We start from the raw sequence: 17687 nt of genomic DNA, 5'->3' as shown, positions 1-17687 counted from the left end.
GTCCACACATGTGTTGGATCCATGGGAGGCTTCTCATGGTGTCCTTCTAGCCATGTGTCCATGACCACAGCTACTAAGCACTTTGCTTCTTAGGAAGCTAGTTTAGGAATATCCTGCCAGTGTCTGCTGTTTAATAGGAGAAAATATTTAAAACCCTCAAAAATATAAGCTTCCCTATGTAAAAGACACTTGGTATGTAAGATTTAAATGTTCATGTTAAAGCAGTCAGTACATAAAAGCAGGCATTTTAGAGAGACTCACATAAACCCAAACAAGGACACATAACTCTGAATAATTATTAACAGTTTTATTTTAACTCAACGAGCTGAAGCACAAAATCTGTTTCCAACATTAACACAAATAGTATGCATCGCATCACAAAACGGCAATTGATTAAACAAAGGCTGGAAAGTTAAATGTTTACACATCTGAGTCTTGAAAGTCAACTTCCTTCTGAACTAATACTTAAATAGCAGAACTTTATTTCCATTAATGGGCTCAATTCATTTTTAACTGATGGTAAATTAACTAGATTATAGTATACAATAAGCTTTACTACCAGGAAAATATTTAAATATAAGTATTCGTTCTCAGATGTAAATTTCACATACAACAACAGAAGATACAGTGTGTTTTCATTCTTAGTGAAGACGTCTTGCATTGGAGGCACTCAGTATTTGTACTGCTAGACCTAACTAACATTTACATCATCGTATGAACACTTAAAATGGAGCTCACAATTTCCATATTAAAAGATTTGTAAAATACTCTGTGTGCTGAAAGTGCTATGTTTATTTTGTGAGAACACTGAAACCCATTCACTCGCCCACCCACCTCTCTCAAGAACAAAACAATTATTTTCATTGTAACCATCAGAGACCAGGCATGTCCAAGGCAGATTAGTTTATCTTTTCATAAACATGTGACTTATAGTAAAATTGCTGAGTTGGATTTTCATAAGACTTACCCAAGTTTTTGTTGCATTTTTCTAACAAAGAATAGTACCTATGATCCCATCTTTTTGTGTGTTGATGGTGGTATGATCTAACCTAGGGGTCAGAAATGTTCATAACCACTGTATCACTGAGCCACACTCAGAGCCCTTATCTATAATTTTATATAAAAGTTCTGCTTAAAATTTATGTACAAAATTTTAAATGGGAGAATTAGTATGTCTGACAATTTAAACTCTCAATTAGATCTAGTTAAAAATAAAACAATAATGCTCAAGATGCTTTAAAGATATTTAAAGCAATTATTTTAAAGCTTAACTATACTTGACATCATAAAACAGCACTGTTTTTCTATTTTATCATGCAGAATGCTGGTTATATTTTTGAGGACTGCACTGCCTTTTGGCAATCCACTTTCTTCTCAAATAAAGCACACTTAAGTGAGATATTCCAATTAAACTGAACTTTCAGCATATTTAAGTAAGTCCTCTTTTCATAAATGCACTCTTAAACAATTTACACATAGCCAAAGGGAATACAGACACAAACACATACACACCTCACCCAAGAGAACACATTTCACTCAAGGTTCTCCAATTACTGTTTGAAGTTAGTGACAGAAATACTTAAGGAGGTAACATTAGCAAGCCATCTTATGGCACCTTCATATTTGTGCTCCAAATATCAAAACACATTAAAAGTAAAAAATGAAAAAGGCACAATTATAGCATTTCCAAATCTTGGTGTAAATAAGAGTTTTCCAACGGATACATCTTTGAATTGTAATGTTTAAGACCACTCATTGTGTTCTGAGAGAAGCCTTGTTTGGGTGACTGGAGGGAAATGGGATCAAACTGGTAACTTAAAAGATGAAGACTGCAATAGACAGAAATTGTGCCTATTTTGATCAAGCTGTATATAGTTTTAAAATGGGAGAGTAACGGGAAAATTCTATTTAGCCACTTCAATAAGAAAACATTAACATAGCCTTTTATCACTGACTCAAGAACCAATACTACTAAAACATACATTAATAAATAAAAACATAAAAGATTGTAGGATTCTGGGGGTAAAATGGCAGGTACTGTATCATCTGAAAAGTGGGCATTTTAGCAAACACTGATATTTATAGAGCACAGTGTTTGACATTTTTAGTAGAAAATATGACAGCAAATGAAAAACTAAAAATTTTATGAGAAAATCCTTAAGATTATCAACAAACATATATAATGCTCACTATAAGGTATTACTACTGATTTCACTGTGGTTGAATGTAGACCGGATCAATGAATCATTTTACCGTGTGTGGTACACAGACTTCAGTATTTTAATGAGAAGTGACAATGGATTCAACAGCTGAGTAGATTCTTTGTTTTTGGTCAGACCATGGGAATATCTTATATTAAAGGTGTGTGTGTGTGGGGGGGGGTGTCTGTGTTTTAAAATTGTACAATGTTTATGTAACAGGTTTGTATTACTATGAAAATAAGGGAATAAATTCTTGCTTGTCATGATTATCTTATAACAGGGTGAAGCCCACTGTCAGTTGAAAAATTTTCTTGTATTCCAAATAATTATTTCCATAAAGTGTAGTAAAAGGAGAAGAGTGATAAGTGAAAAACTGGAACTCCAGATAAAACCCGTAAGGAGGTAAGTGTAAGAAGGGAAAAGAGAGAGAGGGAGGGATTGGTACTTGGTACTTGGAACAGAAATGGCTAACTCTGAGTGGCAAGCTTTGGGAACAACTGCATATGTCTCAGGGTTCGAACTTACAGAAAAATCTGTTCAGTTTTGAAAGAAAATGCTAATAAGCTAAAGGTAATGTTTTTAAACATTCAATTCTTGGTAAGTAATTGTTGCCATAACAAAGAATCAAACTAAAATATCTTTAAAAAATGATCTTCGCTTGCTTTCTATTGATAAGTAATGCTTATTTGACAGCATTGTTTCAACATAAGGATTTTAAGATTGCTTCTGTTAACATTTAACAAAGTTATAGTAAATTAATGTCTATCTTAAAATCATAAGCTTGGTTTCTTTCCTGAATTTTAAGACTAAATAGACAAATTACACATATTTTAATATAGGGAATAAAAGCATATATGCAAACTGCATGCATATTACACTTGTTTTCCCAGTAATATGCCCTCTCTTTATGTAGAAAGAACATTATCAATGTTTCAGTCGCATATGATCTGACACTGAGCACTTCCCTTCTCTAGGGACAATGCATCCAAACAGATCCCACAACGATCACATTCCAAATATGTGTGGGTTTAAACCTAAACTCCTAATAAAGAACTGGCTTATCAAAAACAGTTGGTAATGTTTATTCTGTTCACATTACGCAAAATTTCAGTAATCTACCATGTTAGTAACTGAGCCACCAAGGAGAAAACAAAGGAAAATAAAGTTTCCTAGTGTGGCTGCTCACACTCTCAGAGGGTTCTGTTTTCCCACAGACCCGCCAGACCCCACAGGCATATATTATCCATTCCCTGCTTAAAAAGACTGTCCAGGACTAATTTATTGTGAGCTGCCTTTTCTAAGTGTGATAAAACAGTAACAAATTCAATAATGATAATTTGAAATACAGGTCAATTTATCTGTCATCAAGCATATTTTTATCTATGATCACAAACATCCAAGTTGAATCCATGTGTCATAAAAACTTCTTTTAAATGTTAAAGCATAATTATACCTTACTAATTCTCACAAAAAGAAGAAAATATATATATGTACCATTCCTCATAGAAAACTTCACAGATAAAAGTGCATATATATCTTTCTTAATTGGCCCACTCACGACATGTACATTTGGTCATCCTGACTTTAACATCTAGTAAATTATTCTTTCAAATGTAAGTCACTGTAAATTTAAAACATTAACAAGAATCATGCTTTCTTTTTACTCAAATTTTAACTTCAAATTATTTTTTTAATCACTGCAAATGTGCATAAGCCCAGTGTCTTGAGCAGTTAATATACAGACAAATACCGGAAATATTACTAAAAAATTAGGTCAACTCATTTCTATCTGCTCCCTGAAATGAAAAATAAATTAAGCTGGAGCAGTGTATGGCCATCACTTACCTGGATGGGAACAGGCTCTTTAGTGTCCACACAACTGAGACTGGAGGTGTCTCCGGCAATCTCCAAATTCAATAGAATCTAGTTTTATACTTGGAGATTGCATAGAACAAAACCTAGAAAATTCTTTTGTTTCCAAAATAATGGAAGATCCTTTGAAACTCAGCATCTTCAGTTATCAATATTACTGCATTGTGGAGCTAGTGCAATCCTGCATAGCCTTGGCAAACTGACAAGGCACAATAAAAAAATTAAACTACTCTATGAACAAGAGAAGTCACTTAAGATAATTTAAGGCCTTGAAGTGAATTCATCAGTCTGATTTAAAGCTGAAGTATAAACCATAAATTATTCACCAGAGAGTACTCAATATGCTTTTCCAGCTTCTTCTCTGTGGACACGAGACAGAAACAACTGTTGCTTATGGTCTGTGTTGGAATCCTCTGGACCTGGAGTGGTGAAGGCAAATACATTTTCCTACTGTTCTTGGAAGACTCAAGACTGCTTTAGCCTTTTGCGTGGAATACCAAACTGTGGACACTGTGCGGATGCTAGGGCTCGGAACGCCTCTGCCACTAAGTGAGGATGAGACTGAATCATGGACTTCCACCCTGAGGTTTCCATTATGTCAGTGGCTTGGCTGAAAAAGAAGATGAAGTGATGTCTACTGAAAGTACACTTCTAAAATACGTTGCTGAGTTACCAGCTTTTGGTTTTGTTCTGTTTTTTTTTAATGTGTGGATTTAAAAATTTTAGATACCCTACTTCTTTCCATACATTCACTTGAATGTTTAAGAACATCACCTTTATCTTATTAGCATTTTCAGTCAAAACCGAACCGAGTTTTCGGCAAGCTGGACCCCTAAGACGCGCGCAGGCCTTCCAGCAGCTCTCCACGCAGGGTTAGCAGCCTTCTACGCCTGCGCCTCCCTCCCGCCAGGCGGTCCCTGGAGCCCCACCCCTCACTTACCACGCTCCTCCCTTCACCTCACTGTGCGTTCTATCTCATCTAGTTGTCACATTCCTCCTAATCACAGGCAGTAGTTAACTATCGATAAATTAAATCCTAGTGCTTCACGGTAGCCTGTGAACTCTGTAGATCAACCTTTGATAATTTTCAAAAGTAGAATTTAAGGGTTTATATGTAAAACAAACTGAAGCCTCATGAACAATCTTTAAGTTATCATCTCTTCCTTGTGTTATTTCAAATAATTACAAAGAGTACCCTAGGAGAAGTAAAAAAGTAGAAAATTAATTGCTTTTAATACTTTGTATATAAAGATCGAGGCTCAGCACAACTCAGCAATCATCACGCTGCTGATTTACAATATTAGGAGCTTAATATATAATGAAAGGTACCTGGCTGATCTAAATAGCAGTAAAGTTAGCTCTGGAAGCAGAGCAGGAAGTCTCTTGAGTTTGATGACGGTCTAGAGTATACAGCAAGAATTTAACAAAAAAACAAGCAAATGAGCAAATCCAACACAGAAAATAACAATAAGTGTCCTCGGACTCCTGCAGTACCTTCTAGTCTGTAATCCTCACTATTTGGGAGACGAGGGCAGGAAGGGTCAAGTCTGAAGCGATCCTAAGAATCCTACTAAGATCTTGTCTCAAAAATAAATTTCAAGGAGAGTTAAGACTTAGGAACTCTGTGGTAGAATCCGTGCGCAGCAAGGGCAAGAACTGGGGTTCAATCATCAGGCATCACCAAAATCATCAAAAAACAAAAAACTAAAAAATAAAGACTCCAAGGAAAATCTTGAGCATTTACTTTTCCTTAAAACGTCCTGACGGAACAGAGGGCAGCTTTCTAGCAACACTTATAATGCCTGTGCTCGGCTAGATATGTGACATGCATGCGCGTGTGTTAAAGCAATGAAGAGCAAGATGTGGTGGCACACGCCTGTAATCCCAGCACTCGGGAGGCAGAGGCAGGTGGAGCTCTGTTGAGTTCGAGGCCAGCCTGGTCTACAAAGTGAGTCCAGGACAGCCAAGGCTATACAGAGAAACTCTGTCTCAGAAAACCAAAAAATAAATAAAGAGCACCCATCCTTAGGCCAAGCGGTGGGAGAGCACACCTTTAATCCAAGCACTCTCAAGGTAGAGGCAGGCAGATCTCTGTGAGTTCTAGGTCAGCCTGCTCTACAGAGCTAGCTCCAGGACAGCCAGGGCTACAAAAAGAAACCTAGTCTCAGAAAACAAACAACAAAGAGCGCCCAGCCCAGTTCGCATGAAAGGCCAAATGTCAAGGAATCTACTAACAGTGGTGAAATTGTTATTTAAATAACTGACAGCTTCATCAGGAGCCACACTTATCGTTCAAGAGCAAAAGGACATACAAAACACGTCACTGAACTTATGCAGATGGAAACTGACGCAATCTTACTTGTTGTTCCAGTTTTTCCCATCCTTACACCCAAGCTGTCGAAGAACACTGCACCTGCATAGAAGATTTGAACAGGGTTAAGAAAAGCTCAGTGAAAATCATGTTAGACGCATCATGTCTGGTGAAATGCAAGTATAGCTTACCTATTAATAAAGTCTATTGCCTGAGCTTTCAACTGTTCTGCACTGTGCAAATCTGCAAGGACAAGGGTATCAGCAACATTTTCCACTGAGAGGCTACTGCACAGAGCTTCTTCACACATGCCCTTCAGTCGCTCCAGTGCGTACTACCCAAAAGAGAACACAATTATTAAACACTTCGACTTATTTATTTGTAACTTAGCAGATAAAGTTCAAGAAAATTTGTGTTGAACTAATGTTATTTTAAATAAAAAACTACTGCTTTAGCCTATGAAGAAACTGTAAATGACTGCATTTAAGAGAGAAACTAATTTGCTTTAGAAACTTTCTTAAGGATAAAATATGGTGAATTTTAAAGTACAACTTATGCAAGACAGCTATCTTCATAATAAGTTATCCTAAAGAGTATGCTATCATCAGGCAAACATTTATCTCAGTTTTTGGCTTACCAAAGTAAAGAATTTAGCTAAGAGACAATTTAAGCTATATTTTAATTAGTAAAAGAAAGCAGAGTAATGAGCACATCTTAAAGAGACATCCTAGTGGGCTGCCCTTACGTAGGGGAAGCATAGCAACTGCCTAGTAGATTCTGCAGTATAGATTTTCACAATCCCTATTTCTTGTAACATCTTTTTTAACTTTCTCCTTCAGGTTAGAACCTTTATTCCATCTCACTCTAATGTGTACAGTCTGGAGCTAAGGTACCTTTGTTTTAAATTCCCTACTTATTAGATCTTCACTGATGAATATATACACCATTGTGAAAAGTGTCCTAATACCTCACTTTCTAAATTGGTGGGAAGAACCCAAGCTCAGCTTTAAGGATGATGGGCCACAGAAAGGCATTCCACTCCGAGGAGACATAGGTAAGCTATGGCTCAGCTAGCTCCCCTCCTATTCAATATGAATGTGCTAAATCCAGAAGTGGTGGCTGTCCAGAGCTCGTATGTGCTTTCAGTTACATACTATAACAATTCCTTTTCTTCTCTACTACTTCACACTTAGTATGCCGCACACTATATTTATTTGGCTAATATTCGATCTTGAAGAGTGACAGAACTGAAAGCTAAGTAAATATTAATAACCACTATTTTTTCTAGATATTGGTGTGAATCCATGGTACTACTAGGTTTATTGAGGAGTAAGGACATAAAATAAATCGCTCCTACAGAAAGTTTTTACTTTGATGATTTACTACCACCATAAACCCATCATCTACCCCAAAGAATGAATATACTCTTTGAAGTTTATCTCCTCCCTGCCATTCTCAGCAGTGTCTGTGCTACTGAGAAACCAGCCTGGATTTTTCTGAAGTTATCTTTACAGATGAATTACACAGTGTGTACTTACCTAGCACCCCTACTCAGTGCAACTATTTTCAGAAGCATGAACATCTCTGCTTAGCGTTCAGCCTCGTCTCACTACTGGGTGGTAAGCCATTAAATATTAGCTCCTCTTTCCTCCTCCCTCTCTCCTTCTACATACTTATCAATGTGTGTAATAAATACACATACGCATGTGCATGTCAGCTACCTACGGTAACAACTCATTTTCTTTTCTAGTACTTCAAACTCGGCATTTACCACACACTATATTTTCTTTGCCAATACTCAATCTTAAAGAATGGCCAATGAAAACTACATAAATGTTAATAACCAACTATATTTTTGCAGCTAAATATAAACACATACATATATTCACCAGTTGGTGAGTATTTGTACTAGTTGCCAATTCTTAGCTATTATACTTATAAATGCTTATATAAATCTTAAATGAGACTATGTATTATGTTTTGGGGATTCAGGGGATTAAAGTCTAAAAGTAAGCTCAATGGAGTACATAGCATGTGTATATTTATATTCAAAATGAACTGTTAATTTTCTAAAGTGGTTGTACCATTCCATACTCCTATCAGCACTGAGAATCCTAAAGCTTCCAGATGTTTGACAAGTCTTACATATTATACAGTCTTTGTAATTTTAGTCATTATAATAGGTATGTGGAGGTACGTCTCTATTTCTTTAAGGATACTGGACATCTTTGTTTGGTGAATTTTATTGGTTTTATTTGAGAATTATCTATTTAAACATTATCTACTCTTAGGAGTAACATTTCTTTTAGCTGAGGGTAAAATGTTCTTTACTGAATACAAAATTCCGAAGTATATCTACCACGAATATATGTTTAATATTGAGAACCACAGGATTTAAAACTTCTCTAACTTTAATTTCTGTAGTTTTTCTGTGTTCAAAAAGACAGAACATATTTACAGTACATTACAAAATGATTAAATTTCCCTTCTATGGTATATTAAAATAAATCTATAAAGAGAATAATATAAAGCATGTTGTTTTCAAGGAGAAACACAAAAGTTATGCATAGTACCTTAATACTAACAACAGCTGCAAGTTCCAATACGTTTTACATACAGCTTTACGTTGTATTTGTCCTAGAAATTATTAAGTTTACAGTTTAATCTTCCATGAGAGTAAATCCAGGTTCCTATCATGTTGATATTTTACACAATTTTATTATCATACTATTCTATTTTATGCTATTTTTAAAAACTCTCCAAGCTATCTAACAAATAGTGCAAATTTAGTTATTATGTCAAAAGTTATTTGTAGTTTTGTTTTTTTTTTATGTATGAAAGCTTTCTACAAGTGGCAAGTTCTATCTTTGTTTTGTTTTGTTCCTTTCCAAGCCATACTACTTACTTTGTCTGCAGCTGCCAACAAGTTGTCAGCCATTTTATCAAGATTTGGTGCTTTTCCTGTGTAAACAAATCTCATCATTTCTTTAAAAACCTCAGGGTCTAAATCATTTATTTCCACTCGGTTCTATTATTGAAAACAACACAAAAAATTAGGAACAGGTGCATATATGTGAGTCCACATGAATTTTTGAGGTAATAAAAAAACATTTCAAACTATTTTAAAATTGAGGTTATGTAAATCTGTAGCTAAGTTAACCATTCAAACTACAGCATAGGCAATGCTAAAAGCAAAAGCATACACTGTGTAAGAGGCAATAAATCCTTATATTAAACTTAAATCAGACTATGCATTATGGTTTAGGGGATACAGCCAGAAAGTAAGTAGATAGTGAGACCATGTTGATGAGTATTACCATGTGTTAAGATTCTCATTTTTTCATAATTAAAAGAGTCCAAATAAAATACATCTGTGTCAGTTTCTGAACACAGTTTCAGAAGAAAGTCCCTGACTTTCCCTGAGTACCTAATACAACACCTAAGCCCTGTAACTGTAAGCGCTAGTCACAGTTCCAACGTGAGAGAAGAGGCTGAGAGTACTTGTGAGGCGCGCTCATGAGCAGAGAGTACTTGCTTTTGCAAAATGCCCTGTGACATTACTGACTAGTCCTTCTGTGTTACTTGAGACATACTCTAATTCAAACAAGACCGGTTGCTCTTATACTTCTGCGGCCTTATATCCAACTCTCTTCTAAGATAAAGGAAGCAGAAAGTGTTGACACCTTAGACACCATCTTGGGTCACTTTGTGAAGTCACTATGAACCTGATGTGTCACTCTTACCATCAGACAGATCACCCAGACAAAAACAGAGAAACATGGAATAAAATTGCTTTAAAAGATCCCATAGGCCTAACAGATACATAGAATAGTCCTCCAACTAAACACTAAATTAATCGTAGGAAATGTTAAAAAACACTATTCCAAATCTAAGATGATATTTCCATCCTAAACATGGGCAGCAAACTCTCTGGTGCACTCAGTTTCATAGAATGTGTATTCCTGGAGTTAAAAGCACAGATTAATATCAACCCGTTAGGTAGTTTAAATACCCCATATTCTCTAATAGAAAGGCCAGCTAGACAAATAAATAAATAAATTCACGCATGCTCCTTATTTCAAACAGACCTCACACACTCTCTCTCTCTCTCTCTCTCTCTCTCTCTCTCTCTCTCTCTCTCACACACACACACTCTCTCTCTCTCTCTCTCTCTCTCTCTCTCTCTCTCTCTCACACACACACACACACACACACACACACACACACTCACACGAGGCATCAGGGTAGGCGGCGTGCTCGAGAGAAGGCAGAGAGGGAGAGGAAAAGAGAGAGGAAGAGCGAATGCACATCCAAGCCTGTGTGGATTACACAGATATGCGAGTGGCTCCTAGTAAGCAATAATGCGTAAGTATCACATTAAGGAAAGAAATAAAATCACGTTCTGCTGGGAGTCTTTAGCCGAGAGCAGTACAAGTTTAAAGTATCTCTACTTCATGCTCCCTCCGCCTTCTGCCCTGCCTGTCGTATGAGTCTTACTCTGTGCCTGCCTGAAGGCTGTCTTGTGAATCTGTGTCTGTATCTGTGTTTGTCTGTCCATTATATGAGCTATGTGTGTCTCTGTGTTTGAGTGGTGTCTGCCTGCTGTTCTGTGTGATTGTGTGTATCTGTTTTATGTATCTTTCCATCACCTCTTCCATGAAGATCCCTGAGATTTGAAAGGAGGAGTGTGGTGCTTTCAGCTGAGGACTTTGCAGTGTCTTATCCTCTCCATGTTGACCAGCTGAACGCCTCTGAATTAACTGCCAGCTACTACAAGTAGCTTCCCTGATGATGGCGGAATGATGCGCTGATCTATGAATACCGCAGTAAGCCGTAAGGGGTTGTTTTTAATATTATGTCAGTACAACTCAGTCACACTGGGTTCTCACCTGTGACCTAGCTAGTGAGACAGATAAAAATAGGAAAGGGAAAATGAGAGCATCCCTGTCCATATGGTATGCTTCCTTACTTAAGTGACCCTATGGAGATTCTATTAGAAGAAAGCTCTCCGACGTAGTAACCATGATAAGCTGCAGGATGTAAAATCAGCACACGGACAGACAGACAGACAAAGGGCTGGAGAGATGGATGAGCCGTCACGGGCCAGGAGACTGCAGGTACTAACAATGAACTGGAGGAGAAGAAACCAGGAAAACACCTCATTCCAAAAAATTTCCCAGAAATAAAGTGCCTATGAATAAACTCAACACGGTTGTGAAAGACACATACAACTTGGCTTTAGGATACAGAAAACTTATTTTAAAATTATACAATGGGGAATCATTCCATGTTCCTATCTGATAGTCAATATTGTGAAAAGGGCCAAATTTCCAAATGGCAAAAGTAATCTATAGGTTCAATGTAATTATCATGAATTTGCAATGCCATTATTCATAAAATTAAAAATACTTAATAACAAGAATGACCATACATAACCAAATATTATTTACCAGAAAGGATAATACTGGAGATATCACAACATTTGACCTAAAATTAGGTACATTGTGACAAAAAACAGACTGGCACACACAGAAAACATACATGTAAATTAGTGGAATAGGATAAATGACTCTGAAAGAAACCTAAATATTGTTAAAGTCCAGCTAATTTTTGACAGTTATTAAGAACACAGTGTTGAAAAGACAGCACATTCACCAAATGGTGTTGGCAAAAGTAGATATTATAGATCAACATCTCTCACACCACATGAATACTGACTCAATAAAGATCAAATAGCTTAGTTTAAAACCTGAAATGCTAAACTGCTAGAGAGTAACAGAATAATCTGAATATCTGAAATAGTTTATAGAGGCAAGAAATTTCTTAACAACACTCTAATAGCACAGAACATAATCCAAGGAATTAATAAATAGCACCACATAAAACTTCAAATTTTCTAAACAGCAGGGGAATCTATTAGCAAAGCAAACACACAGTTCATGACTGCGGAGAACTACTTCAAGCTACACCTCAGGCATAGCACGATGCCTATAATGTCAACAGGGCTGCAAAAGTTAAACTACGAACCTTCCAATCAATAAACGGTCTGACAAGATGAACAGACAGATCTTAAGAGATAAACTGTTTAACATTCTCAGGGAATGTCAGAAATACCAGGGAGATGGACATCAAAACCATTTCAAGAGTCTTTACCACCCTAATTGGAACAGTTATTATCAAGAAAAAATGACAACAAATGCTGGCAAGACTGGTAACAGAGCCAGGGGAAGTGTAAGCTAGTACAACTATTTCAAAAGTCAGAGTGGAGGTTTCTCAGAAAACTAAACACATACGTATCATGTGACTCAGCTAAAGCACTCCTGAGCACATACCTAAAGGACTCTCTGCCTTACTACTGACATATGTGCACATCTACGTTTATTGTTATGCTATTTATAACAGCTAAGAAATGGGATCAGCTTAGATATCCATCAATAGAATAATAGACAATAATTATGTAGTATATATCTTTACTCATCTGTTATGAAAAGGAAATTATAACAGGAAAATGGACAGAACTATAAAATATTTTAAGTGCAATAACCCAACCTCAAAAGGAAAAAGGAACGACATGTTTCCCTCTCCCGTGAGGTTCTACCTTCCCATGTTTATATATAAGCACATAGGTTTTGAGAAGAGCTGTTGACTACAGAGCTAGAAAGGACAGCATCAAAGAAGAATAAGAACTAGTGACAAGCTGGGGAAGGTCCCATGACACATCTGAGTGTGAAGAAGGCTACCGAGGAGTAAGATGGCGCACGAGAGACAGGATGCACAGGAAAGGAGGGAGGGGGAGAGAATCAACAAAAATGTTGTTTAAAAAATGCCATAATAAAACCCAATTCGTTATAAGTTAATAAAAATAGAATGAAATACAATACAAAGAATAAATAAAACAGTGAGTTGGTACTTTGAAAATATAAACAAGATTGAATTAGTCCTAAATTCATAAATTAGAGAAGACAAAGAAGGCATCTTAACAGATAACAACAGCACTCAGAAACCCACGAGAGCATAACGTACACTCCACTAAAGTACTGGAATAGGCACCCTTAATAAGTGATGTTGGCAAACTGGATGGCTACATGCAGAAGACCATAACTAGATTCTGCTTTCTAACCCTGCTTGCTGGGAGGGAAAACGGGGAGGGAATGAGGGAGCAAGAGAGGAAAGGGAGCAGGAAGACACAGCGGGAGAAGGGGAAAGAGGGCGCAGGAAGCATACAAGACAACACACACTTCCCGTGGATCAAGGATCTCAACATAAAGTGTGACCTTCTGAAATGCCCAGATGAAAATGCAGAAAAGACATAATACACAGATGCAAGAAAGAACTTCGTAAAGAAGTCTCTGGTAACTCAAGAAATAATACCAACAAGAAAACTACCAAAGGAAGACAAAATCTACAGAAGTGGAGGAAATCTTTATCAGCTATGCATTTGATAGAGGATTCATATTTAGAACATACAAAATTAAAGAAAAAACAAAATCAAGAAAACAAACAAGACAATATGGGTCATGCTTTAGAGCAGCGTTCTTAAAAGCTATATAAATGACTAATAAAAGCAGTACTCAATGTTCTCAGCCACTAGGAAGACCTAATAAAAACTCCTTTGAAATGCTATCTTATCCCACTCAAAATGGCTGCTATAAAAAAAAAAAAAAAAAAAAAAAAAAAAAAGAACCAGAAGACAATATGTTGAGGATATGGGAAAAAGGAACCCTTTATTCACCTCTGGTAGGAGTACAGACTGAAAACCATTATGAAAATGTGTGTGGATATTTCTTTATAAAAACAGAACAAAACAAAGCTGGTCTGCCATATACCACAGTTATAGCACTCTTGGGAATATATCTAAAGAAATAAATATATTTTTGTAGCCATTTATGTTTATTATTATGCTATTTAAAATAGCCAGGCAATGTAAGCAACATGATGTCCATCAACTGATGAGCAGACAATGCACTTTAGAATTTTATACAGGTGCAAAACACAAAATGAAATTATGAATTTTTCAGGTAAACAAATTGATCTGGAAAATAACATATATTAAGTGAAATAATCAGGCCTTGGACAGAAAAATTTCCCTAAGGTCTTTCTCAGGATACTAGCTTTGAATTCTTCTACTATGCTGTTTAACCTGTAAAAACATGGAAGTGGAACAAAACACAGGCCTTACTGGAGGGAGACAGAAATACAAGACATGTGCTATCAAAGTAGAAGGCGGAAACACTAGGATGGAAACGATTACTTAGTCAGGGAACACAAGGGACGGTACAGGGAGGGATAGTCAAAAAGCAATGACATTAAAAAAAAAGTTCCTCAAAGCTTATTATTGAATCTTTTATAAGTTAATTTATTAAAAGTATAATTTAAAAAATTAATATAGCTAGCTTACATGGGTGAGTAAATTATACCCTAGAAGCCAGAGGTTCCTTAGCAATAGTGCCATTGTGGTTCTCTCCCTTCCTGGCCTGTCACTGGGGAAAAGCTCAAGGCTTTCTGCATGCTACGCAAGTGCTCTAGCAATGACAACATCAAACAGCTGTGACTTCAAAAGTTCAGTGAGCATTCACATTGAGGGGTGTCTACTGTTTTATTAGAGAATACATTTTCCCCAGTTTCTAACGTTCTTCTGTTATAACTTGAGAACAAAAACAGGTATTTTAATATGTGCTTTCTATTATTATACATGTATACAAGTTAAATAATATTAAGCCTTTTAACAACATTTACCTTTGTGTATTCCATTTCATGTTCAAACATTGCATTAAAAACTGGAGATCGAGCTATAACAAGAATAAGCATCATTACTTAGTGCACAAATTTATGTTTAAAATGTTAAGTTATCCAAAGGAGAAAGTACCTGCAAGCACAGACTTATGAGCTTTGAATTCTTTTCCTCCCACAAAAAAGCAGCAATCTGTAAATCTTGTGTTTTCCCAGAGATTACCTAAATCTTCTGCCAGTCGACATTCTGGCACCTTCAAAGTGTTTGCATTAGTATGTCCTGATACATTTACTGAGTCTTGGACTACACTCACCTAATAAAGAAAACGACAAGGAAGACATTTTCATACAGCATTATCAATAACCAGCTATTACATACACCTTTAATTTTTTAAAATATAAGATATCCTGGTTAATTCTAGTCCCTAGTACCCTCAAATCCTAGTATCCTCAAAACAAATTTAGTAAGTTAGAGAAATAGCATAGGGAAATTTAGAAATATCCTACATCTTCCTCAGTTGTGATACTGTATATAAATAAATGGCTAGAAAGCTCAATTATTACAATTACAAAATTATTTCTTACTACAAACTGCACAGTATTGTCATCAGATTTTTTAAGCTGACATTTTGTGGGATTGTTGTTGTTGTTTTTCACTTATATTTCACACCTATTAACATTTCATTTTTGTTATACATACAACTTTTATACTTTTCAAAGGCATCATATAAAAATTAGAAACTTGGGGCGGGAGCAATGGCCCAGGAGTTAAGAGCACGGCCTTCCTTTCCAGAGGACTCAGGTTTGATTTCCAGAACTGACATGGCAACTCTCAACCATTTCTAACTCCATGGGACCCAATACCCTTTTCTGGCCTCTCTGAGCACCAGACAATCCACTGGTGCAGAGACACAGATGCAAAACACCCACACACATAATAAAATAAAATAAATATAAAAGGGAAATTGGAAACTTTACTATCTCTACATTTCAACACCAAGACTTAAATATCTGCGAAAGCTGATTTAAACATTTAAGTAAAAAATTCCCACAAAAATTTTAAAAATAAGAATTCCCACTGTTCACAGTATTTATGGAAAGTCAAGAGTTCAATACAAATTTACTTTAGTTCATTTGCATATACTTTATTTATTTGTGAAATACTAAGTAAAAACTGGGATATCTGTGACCTTGCTTTTATGTAGATCCTTCATTAAAGATCACGGTATACCTCATACTATATTTACAAGAAAGCCCTGCATGATATTATGTTGGAAATTTCAAATTACGATGAAGAACAACAAACAACAACTACTTCAACTAAGAGAGCAAACGGTTAGGAACAAATGAACAGTTTTTAAGAATTAAAATACATGAACTATGTCAGTTATGCTTTTGAGTGCTATATACTGGGAATATATGCTACAAAGCAATAGACAACTGAATTCATTTCTTGAGAATATAACTTCGGAGCACACACTGGGCTGGGAAGATGGCTTGGTTGGTAAACTGCCTTCTGGGCAAACGTGAGGACCTGAATTGAACTTCCAGGACCCATGTAAGAAAAGTAAAAATGTTAAGTGTAATCTTAATGCTAGACAGGCAGAGAGAGAGAGGAGGATCCGGGTGGTCGCTGGCCGGCCAGCCAGCCAGAGGAGGAAGCGCCAGGTTCAACAAGGGCCCTGTCTCAAGAACACAACACAACTCAGCAGGAACCATGTAGCACAACCAATCAGGTGGAGAGTGAGTATGCCCAACAAATGAGCTGCAGCAAACCACTGACACGCAATCGCATGACCCTGTATAAAGGGTAGAGACTTGACGTACTAGTATGTAGAACACGTATTTGATAAACTGGTGGTCACTTGTAAGGAAAAGCTGGCTAAGGCCTTAACTGCAACTATGTGTGGCATCCAGGTCTTAGATCCATTTACCCATCTTATAGGCAGCTCAAAGCGGTATCCAGATGAGGGAAATTAAGAAATATAAACCCCACCAACGTATCAGAAATGTTCTTCATGTATTTCTAGCTTCCTTAGCTCTTCGTACTACGTACTATCTTTAATATGTAAAATTATCTTATAATATGATTGACATACTATTACCTTTAACAATAGTGAACAACAGTATTTATTACAACAATCTTATGAAATGGTTTTCTATATACAGGAGCAAGGATATTATATACACAAAGACACTAATAAAGTTCTATCTTAAGACTTCTATCATTCAAATTATCTAAAAATTTGATTCAAAGAGAAAATATTGCTCCCCTGATCTTCATTTGATGCCCTAATTTTATTATATATTAGAAGTCAATGACACATAAGTAGAATGTGCTGATATAAATAAGCACTCAGGATTTATTTAGCATCCATTTTTTTTAAGAATACAATATATTTAATTGCTTACATTAAGCATTACTCTTGAAATTTTAAGATAGAGAGCTGGATCTGTTTAATTACCTGTATAAATTATATAGTAGTTAGAAAATATGGTAACATTTGATTGAGGAAAAGATTTCTTAAATTCTATATATTGCCTCTAATTCATGATAATCTGTGTGTGTGTGT

The 17687-nt window shown here is 36.2% G+C and overlaps 1 protein-coding gene across 4 annotated transcripts in view; it reads right to left on the bottom strand.

The window, feature by feature from the left end:
* Positions 1 to 286: 286 nt before the first annotated feature.
* Positions 287 to 17687, bottom strand: part of SPOPL (speckle type BTB/POZ protein like) — a 63205-nt gene continuing 45804 nt past the window's right edge. For 3 of the 4 annotated variants that reach the window (XM_084800133.1, XM_084800136.1, XM_084800135.1), the window contains 6 exons: positions 15251 to 15428; positions 15121 to 15173; positions 9290 to 9412; positions 6576 to 6718; positions 6433 to 6486; positions 287 to 4683 (listed from right to left, as the gene is read on the bottom strand). In XM_084800133.1, coding sequence (XP_084656259.1) covers positions 4539 to 4683; positions 6433 to 6486; positions 6576 to 6718; positions 9290 to 9412; positions 15121 to 15173; positions 15251 to 15428 — 696 coding nt within the window. In that variant the 3' untranslated portion in view covers positions 287 to 4538. The remainder of the gene's footprint in view (positions 4684 to 6432; positions 6487 to 6575; positions 6719 to 9289; positions 9413 to 15120; positions 15174 to 15250; positions 15429 to 17687) is intronic. The other variant, XM_084800134.1, reaches the window with a different exon arrangement.

This window comes from Acomys minous (assembly GCF_964271855.1).
Source record: "Acomys minous genome assembly, chromosome: 10".
Classification (NCBI taxonomy): domain Eukaryota; kingdom Metazoa; phylum Chordata; class Mammalia; order Rodentia; family Muridae; genus Acomys; species Acomys minous.
This window is presented reverse-complemented; position numbering and strand designations above follow the sequence as displayed.